The 10,980-nt window shown below is 39.3% G+C and overlaps 1 protein-coding gene across 1 annotated transcript; it reads left to right on the forward strand.

Annotated features, from left to right (window-relative positions):
- Positions 1 to 298: 298 nt before the first annotated feature.
- On the forward strand, positions 299 to 4,649 carry LOC104615551 (sulfotransferase 6B1-like; the record flags this gene model as incomplete). Its single annotated transcript, XM_010288872.1, has 6 exons — positions 299 to 473; positions 1,139 to 1,228; positions 1,872 to 1,998; positions 2,801 to 2,895; positions 3,414 to 3,570; positions 4,519 to 4,649. Coding segments are annotated over 6 exons (775 nt in total), but the record flags the coding sequence as incomplete, so codon positions are not given.
- Positions 4,650 to 10,980: the final 6,331 nt, after the last annotated feature.

Raw genomic sequence — 10,980 nt, forward strand, 5'->3', positions numbered from 1 at the left:
CTTACACTTGTCACAGTAAAAGTTTATTACATTAATGCATGTTTTCCTATTTGAATCTTACTGGTTCTTCTCCTTTATTAGTTATTTACAATATACAGGTTAATTGACAATATACAAGTTAATTTATGATGTGCTGAGCCATCCAGTTTGGAGAAATGAGCAAAGGTAGGACCCTGAGAGGTGATTGTCCAGATAGTCAGCTGTGATTGTATCATGTGAAAGGAGACCAGGGAACTCACCTGGTAGTACTACCTACCTCTTGGCTTTCCTGGCAAATCCATTTCTGTTTACTCCAAAGGTTTTACAAACAATTCACTATTTTTCCCCTTTCAGGCACAAACTGGGTAGGTCAAATCTTAACTGATTTGGTAGCCATATTTGAAGAGAAAATGCAGAATAAAGCAAGCAGCATGAATGATGAAGAACTAGAAGAATTCCCCTACCTTGAAATTGGAGATACTGGGAAATATGAGGTGGGCATAGAATATGTATGAAAGTTGTAAAAATTTTGTGCTTCAAATACTGTATATGTCATGTGTGAAATATTCCACTGTTTGATAAGAACTCTCGCACTTCTCTGTATGTGGCACCTGGTCAGGATGAATCTCATCTGCATTGCCAAATGCTGAGGGATAAATGGACACTTCAGAGGGCTTGGGAGGAGCACAGACTCATCAGATACGCAAGAACTGCAGAAATTCAACATAGCATGTTTTGTATTTAAGAAGAGTTTCATGAAATTTCAAATACTGACATATTGGCTTTTTTGTCTCTCTTACTAGCTCTTCCTCCTCACCCCTTCTCTCTCTTTCCTTGAGAACCTTCGGCTTTCACATACCCCCAGTTAGAGTCTTACCTTTAGATGTGACCCCTTGTCTAACAGAACAAGTTAAATTCATTACCACTGAAGAGCAATGGATAATCTTTTTCCATTCGCTCATTCTCAGGGGCTTTTGAAGATTAGAGTTACTCAGAGCAGTCCACTAAGATCCCAGGATAACACGCACAAAAAATAAGTACTTCTCTCAGGCAATAACTGTTGATAAGTTTAGCAAGGCAATATTTTGTCATAGGCTGATGAAAAAAAAAATACTTGTACTAACCGAACTGTCCATTTTCCTCCTTCTAATTCTTAAAGCGAATGAACAAATTACCTTCTCGAAGAGTTATATTTACTCATCTCCTTCCTGAAAATCTTCCCAGGTCTGTCTTCAAAAATAAAGCCAAGGTGAGCGCTAGTTTTAATGTCTTGAAAGCAGGCTCTCCAACAGATTTTTTTAAAAGCCAATTTAGTACTTTTCTGCCAATTTTTAGAATCACTGTTAGACTTAAGTGTTTAGCCTGGCCATTTCTACATGCCTGTTTAAGAACTGCCATTCATTTCACTTAATCTCAGTTCATCCTTATTGACACCTTTGTGTAAGTCTCCACAAACGAGATGGGGGGGATGGAATAAATCCTCCAGCAGGAAAAGGTATTTTGACACAATTTCCTATGGGAGGCATTTTATGGTGTTGTCACAAGTGACGGCTTCAGTGTGTCCAGTTTCAGAGAGAATTTGTATTTTTGTGATTTTTCTCCACTACCTAAATGATGAATGATGCTTGTACTGAGCAAAACATACTTAGATTCTGTATAATTAAATTATTCCGTAGAAGATATTTTAATGATTATAGGCAATCATCTTCACAAGGTACTGAAGCAAAGTGAAATAATCCACCTTCTGAATTTAGAATGGAATTGCTACTTCTGCAGGTAGTGTGCAAGATATTAGCAATTCCCCAAACTGCAATTATAAAGTAGATTATTGTTTTCTTCATACTATAGTCTGTTATATCTTTGTCTACAAGTAAAATATTTTTTTTTCCTAGATATTGTTGCTGATTCGCAATCCAAAAGATGTAGCTACATCTTTTTACCATTTTTGCAAAGCCATGCCTCCTCTTCCCTCCTATGAGACCTGGAATGATTTCTTCATAGCTTTCATGACGAAGAAAAGTACAGTATATTCTTCTATGTCAATTATTCAATACTTTGACTTTGTCTAAAAACTTTGCACTTTGTAAATCAGCTTCACTAGGATTTTTTGGTTTACAGTACAAAAGCAGAGATTAAAGACAGAAAGTTAGAAATTTGAATTAAAGTTTACAGTACTTGTCTTACTGCCTGAGGATAAACCCTTATCAAAACTGCACTTCCACAAACTGCTTTAACTTGCACAAATTGCTATTTTCTCTGGAAGAAGCAGTTCCTCCTCATCTCTATCTTGGATCCCCTTCACCTCTCCTCTCCAATGTTCATCATCTTGCGCCCATGCAGACATCTGAACACCTACATGCCAAATTGATGACCAGAGGAATGATTTGGACTAAGCCTAGCGCATTAAAAAAGAAAAAAGATAAACCCACTAGTTTAAAACTGCTTAAATTCTTCAGTTTGGCATACCACATGGCCAGAAGAAGAGAGGGTTAAACAAGGTTTTAAACTGGATTAAGGGAGCTTGCAAGATGGTTTGAGTACTGATAGCTCTTTGGTGGACTCACATCTGTCTTGAAATACTAACAAGTTTTAACATACTGACCTACAAATTGTGTCATATGCCTGAAACATGTGCACATGTCAGAATAACCGGGAGCAAAACCCCATAATTCCCACAGAAGGGCGTAAATTCTGGCATAGATATGATTAATAATGTCCATGACTGAGGGATCAACTTAAGGAGCAAAAATTGATTTATTTCATAAGGAGCTTGTCTAATCTTAATTTATGCTTTATCTTAGGAATCTTTTGTTTTATTTAGTGCCCTGGGGATGCTACTTTGAATACCTTTCCAAATGGAACAAATATGCTGCTGATGAAAATATTATGACAATAACTTATGAAGAGCTGAAAGAGGTGAGGTTACCAATAGTTACAAATATTTTCTATTTCAAAGAGCATTTGTTCCTAAACCAATTAACCATTATATACATGTAGCGTATTCAAACTGCGTGATACTATATGAGATAGATCCTTGTTTTAAGGGAAGGAAAGGTGAAATTCAAGCTTAAAGGCCTTTTAAAAATTTTGTTTGTGAAAATGATTCATGTTTTCTCTTTAGCTGTGATATAAGCCCAAATCTCTGTAAATCAAAATCCCCAGTAATTTTTGGGGGAGGCTTTTATATATTAAACAGTGTAGACTTTGCTCAACTGTAAATCACGTATAATCCTCTGCGATCCATAGGAAGACAGCTTGTATCTCCTCTGAAATAATTATGGAGAAAAGAAAGACCATGTAGCACTCCAGTTGTACCGACCTCTATGAAAACTCTACATACGTAGCCAGCAGACAGATGTAGGGAAGTGCAAACGCCTCGGAAAGCAGCGTAATCTGTTTGAATGTCATGTGGTATGTTACATTCCTCTTTTCAGAATCCGGTCCTGGGTGTGAAGAACATAGCTGCTTTCTTTGGGATTGCCCTGACTGAGGAAGAACTTCAGAGTGTGGTAGAGAGGACCAGCTTCCAGTCAATGAAGAAGAACTCTCAGAAGACCCATGGGGCATTTGGCAATATTTTCTTTCGCAAAGGTAGGAAGCTCCAAGAAGTCCAGAGGTAGAAATGTCACACTCAAGAACTTGGGCTACCCATCCTTCGCTTCCTTTTTGCACATATATTAGCATTACAGATTAGTATCAAGCAGATTATCACTGTTACGCTTGAGAAAACTAGTCAAGGAGCACTGGTGAGGAAGAGACCCGGCAAGGCTCTGGCAGCAGGCTGCAGTCAGCACAGGAGAAGCGACCTCACAGAGCAAATTTTAGAGGCCAACAGATGACTGGCAGGAAGGAGATGTCATGTGCCTGAACTCTCCATCTCTGCGCCAAGACCACTGCTTACTCAGACATTAGAGGCTTAGCTGAGCAGGCAAAACTGGGCCAACCTGAGCCTGAGTGGCATGACCACGCTTTTTAGGAGAGTGTAGGATCTCCTGAAAGGGCCACTGACGACCCCCTGTTCACAGTTAGAGATCAGAAGCCAAACATGCAAGAATCAGGTACATAGAGAAGGGAAGACAAAAGGGAACTACTTCTGCAATGTAGTGTAGAGAACACAGACGTGAGAGGCCAACCTGTCTGTCAGAATCTATTCTGCATCTTACATTAAAGACGTCACTGGATGAAAGCTCAAGCTGCCAAGGGAGCTGAAAACCAGCTCTGCCTCCTGCCAGATGATTCTTAATCAAACCTTCATAATCTTCCACCTTGTCAGTCATTACTGACTGGAGTAGAGAGCTGCAGGGGAACAGGACTTCAGGCTGCTTCTTTGGACACAGTCCTGAACAAGACTATGTTCCGTTGCATTATAGCAGTTTCACAGATCTGTAGCTCCACTGACTTCACAAAATCATATTGGTGCAAAAATGGGTGAAAATGGATCAACTACATTTAGTATACAATGGAACAAGAATGACAGGTCTACAGAATAAAAAGCAATAAAATTTCTTGTTTTTCAAGTGTTTCTTTGTTTCTTTGAAGGTGGTGTGAGTGACTGGAAGAATCTTTTCAGTGAAGATCAGAATGAGAAAATGGACAAAGCATTTGAAGAACATGTAGGAGGAACTACACTGGGAAAAAAGTTGAAGTATGAATTGTACTGTAAAGCCTGAAGCATAATAAAATGTGGCTAGAGCAAGAGCTTTCCAACGCACTCTCAGACCATCTGAATGTTATGTACTAGAAAACTAGATCAAATGATCCAAGCACTTTAGAATTACTGTGATAATCACATTGCAGCAGCCTTTACAGTGGCAATGTTGAACAGTGGGCTTTTGTTTTAAAGATGACATCTTTGGCTTGCTTTGGCTACACCCATTTGCTGAATAAGACGGCAACTAACCATATTCAAATAAACTTAACAGCCCTGTTTCAGTAGCTGTCACCTGGAAGGAAATGTCCCTTTTCTCTTTCCCTTTCTAGCCAAACTCAGTCTTTCCAGACTACTCCTAATTATTTAGTATGTAGAAATATTTTTTTCTGCAAAATGTTTCAAATTGGGCAACATCTTCACAGAAAAGATCACTAGCAAAAATATGGATCTGACACAACCTTAATTAATGACCAAGGATATCTTCCCCATGACTTCAGCACAAACTAGATCAAAGCTAGAGGGAGGAGAATGAAGGGGAATGGGGAACACCATTCTTAGGGATCTCTCTGAATACAGAATTTCATATAATCATAGATTTGCTTAGGTTAGAGACAAGCACCACCTATGCCCCATAATTTTGGAATTAGCAACATTTTAATCTATTCCTTAATATATGCCCTTTACTATTTCCTACATGGTGATATCAAAAGCTACTAGATAAAAGAAAGCAGTGTGCATCTCAGTGTCTGCAAGGAGCTGAACAAGGGATCAAGCCTGACCAGAAATGGGGAAACAGTCACTGAAATACTCAGAAGGCCTCTACTAAGATGAAAAGATGGCATCTCAAGATCTGTTGGGTTTTTTCCTGCAAAGGCATTTTGTAGCCTAAGGGCTCTGAGCAGGCCAGAAACTTTGGAAGCTCTGAAATCCTTTGAAACCAGGAGCAATGATGTGATTCTCACCATCTTTCCTAAATTGGGTGAGTCTTGCTTGCTTGATGAAGAGTCCACTGCTGCAGTCCAGACGTGTGTGACTGCACATAACACATAATGACCACGTGTTATCGTAATGCCCACAACAGCTTAATGATGACTTCAGCCTGCTGTGGTGGGACAGGAGAAGTGGCTGTTCCATGGAGGAGGGCAGGAGGACTGGTGTTTCCACAGACTTCCTCCACTGCAGGATGTAGGTCATTCTTGTACGCTGGGTGGAGGTACAGGCACACCTACCACCCAGACTCTTGGACCTTTTTCCTCTTCCTTCCCATGCCTTTCAATCCTAGCATTTGGGATTACTGGATACCTTCACCTTTTCTCCTAATTATTTAGAGAAATATGTTTACAGGTCATTTGAAAAAAAAAAATAAGAGGAGGTGATGTTTGATCTGCATTACATCCACTTCATGCTCAATGTGAATTTTTTTTTCTCAGACAGGAAAGATATAAAATTGTAAGGTCTCACGTAAATATCTAAAGTATTTCAGATATCATTTCACATTTGAGTTGTAATGTCTCAAAGTTCCAACCAATTTTAAAAGAACTGTGTTAGAAAATGTTTTATGTGACTTGTTTTACATGTGATGTGGCCAAGATTCAACCCACTTAATTAGATGATGTGGTGGTGAATGATGAGTAAGCTGAGAGAGATGCAGCCTAACTTTCAGCTCGACAGGGGGAAAGGGCTTCTGGCTTCTAAAACAACATTTCTCATAGATATTATAGCAATATGTCTTGGAGAGATGAGCTCAGACTCTCCTGCTGGTTAAAAAGCTGAAACTGGTTTGGGTCATTAGGAGCTAATGTAATGATTGCACAGAAACACCTCTGAAAAGCAGTAAAAACCTTGGATGGGACCTAAATTCTTTTAGTCTGTGAAGACTATTACTTTTGACCGATTCCTCCAATTTTTTTTTTAGTTTTCTTTTCAGAAATTGATGAATTGTATTTCCATTTGACTAAGGACTTCCAGACTGTTTTGCATTTGTTTCTATAGATACAGTCATCAGTCTTTTCTGATTTGTGATATCTTACAGTTTCCCAACTGATGTTACCCAAACCTGCCCTTCTCCAAACTTCTCAGACTATGTACGGTTATGGGTGTACAGGCTGGAAACCTTGGCTATAATAAAACAGCCCCTTCCCAAGACACACAGCTCTTAATATTTTTTCTTGCTTGTTTTTTTTTGTTTTATCTATAGTCCATGGAACTATCTATTTCTAGTAACAAGTTTATTTCATATTTGTTTCCAATCCTGTTAAAGACAATGAAAAAAATTATCCTCCAGAAGAATGATATCAAACTCATGTCCTGCCCCACTTGTGCTTTTTCAAAGCAAGGCTAAGGTGAATCTTCCTTTTGATTTAATCTGAAACTACTGCTATTAATAGCATTTTCATACAGATTAGTTTTCCATTTCCTGTGTAAAATGTCTTTTCTGAGATTGCATGTAGGCTTTAGCAGGGTAATTTTACATTTCTGAATGTGCAGTGATAAATTGCTGTTTACAGAGACTGTGGACACACGTTCTCTTGCAGCTGCAGCTATAATGGCTCCATAGGTTATTGCTGCCTTCAGGTCATCCCTGCCAAAGACAATTGCTCCCTCAAACATCCTTGGGGAACTGCTCCCTGGCCTCTTTCATCCCAAGGAATCCAGGCTAGGATCTCTTTAACTGTGAAAGGACCTTGAGTCGTCCAAAGCTTAGAGTTGAGCCTACCTGGACCTTTTCTTTACAGTGGGCACACCATAATCACCTAGAGGGCTGTAAACTTCTAAAGGCTACATTTAAGTTTAGCTAAATGAGGACAATCAATGTTTAAAATACGGACACTCAGTTTCTTCTCAGTGAGAACATAATATAACAGAAATTTTAAGAAAATCTGCTTTCTCTTCACAGTTTTTTTGTCTCAGTCCAGCAACATTTTGTGGCATTTTGGGCTGCATCAGGCTCCACACAGGCTAAATATTCTGGAGAAATTTGAGCTAGTGGCTGCCCCAAAGGCTAGGCTTACTTCCTTCTTCTGACTGCAGTTGTCTGCTCCTTCTTTTACATGAGCTCTTGTGTGTGTCTGACACCCCCAGCTTTTTGAAGCAGCATGAAACACTCACTTTTGGTAGCAGCAAGCTGTCAGATTGTCCCAGCTGTCTTGCACAACCTCACCCCCGGTGCCTCTGGGTCTCCAAGAAAGAATTTCGCTGTTGCTTCAGAGGCTTGGCTCTGCCATTTTCTGCTTCTTTCAGGCATCTCCTAATATCTGCCCTCGCCGCAGGCTTCCTGCCTGCTGGGTCATGCACCCACGCTCCAGACGGCTTTCCCAGCTCAGGGCTCTCCTTCATCCAGAGCAGAGCAGGCACAGCAAGGCACACGGGCAACCCCCCGGCCGGCCACCGAAAGGGAACAGGGTAGACGCAACGCTTTGCGCACGCACTGGCGGACAGCATCCCTCTCCCTCATACCTGGAGGGGGACAGCAGTGCTGACACTGGATGTAGACATGCCAGATGTTACAGCCTTTTAGGCTGGGAAGAAAACCGGACATGTTTCTGGAAAGGGAAATTTAGACCTAAAATCCAGTGGCAATCATTTAAGGTTTACTGCTTTCCCTCTGGTTGTTTTAGCAAGAAGCTAATTCATTACTTGAAAAAAATAATGAATTTCTATCTTTGCTATCAAGAAAGAGCTTGCTAGCAAAGGTAAGTGTACATTCATTATTTTTTCAAATAGCATTGACAATTTTGGTAAATGTTAAAGATATATATTTTCTGAGTATTTAACAGCTTTTTTCCTGGCCACTCAGTTGCATACTTAACGTTTTTTCAGATGAGATCCAGAACATCAAAGATGCAGCCATCTTCTACTTGTACTCCTGGGTGAGTACTTCACAGCTTTATGAATGGGAGAGGCACTTTCCATTGTCTAGACAGATATTCTGATTAATAGCGTGTAGAGGTGAAAATAGCTGTAGCTAAAGTGAACCTAGCTTTTTTGGCAATGAACTTGAAACTAGAATTTGACCTTGTGTTAGCAGACACTTAATTTTCTGACACTGTGTTATTTATGTCTTTCTACCAGAAAAGTAGTTACGTAAACACTTTAGCCCTGAATTCTCCCAGGTTTTGAAATAATTCTGATGTATTATTTTCAAGGTTCCACAGAGACAAATATGATGTGGTTCCACAGTGAATCTCTCTTAGAAAATGACTGAACCAATGTTTAATGATTAATGACAGGAGCTGGTTTTGTGTAAGTCTTGGTTTATCTGGTGGCTTCCCTCCAGCTAATGCAGCACGTTGGCTGCTGCAGCTGGAACCTGATGAAGGGAGTTGTGGGCAGAGGCCACTGTACCCTCTCCAGTGGTTCCTATGCCCCTCACTACCTCTCACCAACTTTCTGATGGTTGTAAGAAGCAGATCTGGGCTGTCTGAACGATGTTTGTTTATTTGAGAACTGCTTTGCCTGGACTCCAGGGGAAAAGGGAAGGCTGGACTGAAACATCAGGTCAGGCTGGACATAGTCCTCAGACTTCTTCTTGGTCAGTGTTGTCTAGGCTTTATTTATTGTGGACAACTAGTCATTTACAACCTGTGCAAAGCACGACATCACAGCAATCAGATTGGTGTAACTGCCTGAAGACTTGCTTATATTAATAAAAACAAAAACCACATTAAATACATGCTAGTTATGTATGATTCAGTAAAAGCACATTAAAGCCCTGGTATCAAAAGAAAAAACTTCACCGGCTAAGACTGGTTTATGGATGACCTTTAAAGATCTCTACCAGCCCAAACTATTCTATGATTCTATGGTAGGGACAGTTTCATTCATTTTCCTTGCTTGCAATATGGAGAAATTTTTAAGGCTTTGTTTTTATTACTTGTTGAGTATTATATCCTGAATGAAGTAGTAAAACTGTTGAGTAGCATTTTTTGAGGGGAAAAAGAGATAACCTGGCAATGAGAAAGACTTTTATCATGAAAAAACTCATACTATGTTCAAAAACACAGAGATCAAAGGTTCTGAGAGAACATATACATGACATAAATGATGTTAATTATACCACAGTCATGCATGGTAAAACATTTGAAGAATTAATTTAGAATGCTCTTCCAGGACTGAAACCTAATAAAGCACCTCTGAGTATCCCCCTGCTATATAGAAAATCTTTCTTCCATCTTATTCCTCCATAGTCAGTTTACTGTGAAGAAAACTAAATACAGTCAAGGAGTTGGGAGCAAGTCAGAATTCAATCTGTTATTCACCTCAGCTAGTGCCTGGACATTAGGCTTCAATGCTTCTCTGTTCCTTAATCCCTGCTTCATAGCCCAGGCCCCACAGTTGAATATAAAATGAAGGTCATGAAAGGAAGGTAGTGGTGAAGAAGAAGAAGAAACCCTTTCTTCTTTACATAATGCATCTTTACTTTCACTGTGCTGAATACTTTTTTCTCTTCAACTGTGACTTGGGAATTGTCTTGACTGCAGTTGAATGAAACAGGCATTTCAGTGATGAATATCTAAAGTCGATTAGCTATGAGGAATCAAAGGAGGTGGGTTTAGTGTTATTTAAAGTAAAGCATATTTCAACTTTTAGTCAGTGTATTACTGAAATAATGTACAAGAGGTCATAATGACCCATTGAGCTCAGTTCAATGATGCTTCAAAATATAAATGATCAGGAAATTGCTGTTCCTGCAAATGAAAGTAAAATAGTGTATATTTATGCAATTACAGTTGCTGGCTTTTATTGAAACCTGAAATACCACAACACATTTTTTGAAAAAAATGGAAAATTTTACATAAAATTTTCTACTAAGTCCAAAAGCCCTTTTCTTCCTGGAAAACATTTTGGCAGGAGCTCTTATGATATACATTGAAGTGTATTTTGAAAGACTAAAAATTGGGTTTGGATATGACATAATTCTAATGAAATCCTTTCGCAGAGGAGGAATTTTGCCAACTTCAAAAAAAATGTGCTAAAGAAGCAAGGCTTCACAAGCAAGAACACTTCTGTATTAACAAGCCATATGTCCAGTGCTCTCCATAATGATCCTCACCACCCAAAGTATGCAGTTCTACACATAGGTGTAAATCCCCAGTCTTTCAGCAGAATCAGGACAATGCTTAGAGGTTCACTTTTGTTCCTAAGTTGCCTGGACAATGTTGGCCATGTATGAATAAAGTCACTGGCCTTGTTTTTAAAATTACAGAGCATTTATTTTCCATGGGTATCAGTAGATGGTGACAGCATGGAATAGTTCAAAATCAGACCAGCTAACATCACCATAACGATACATAATGATACCTAACGATACATCCCCTTGACTTGGGGAAAGATTAATTTAATTTATTGCC

The sequence above is a fragment of the Phaethon lepturus genome, unplaced genomic scaffold, assembly GCF_000687285.1.
Source record: "Phaethon lepturus isolate BGI_N335 unplaced genomic scaffold, ASM68728v1 scaffold54596, whole genome shotgun sequence".
In the NCBI taxonomy this organism is placed as follows: domain Eukaryota; kingdom Metazoa; phylum Chordata; class Aves; order Phaethontiformes; family Phaethontidae; genus Phaethon; species Phaethon lepturus.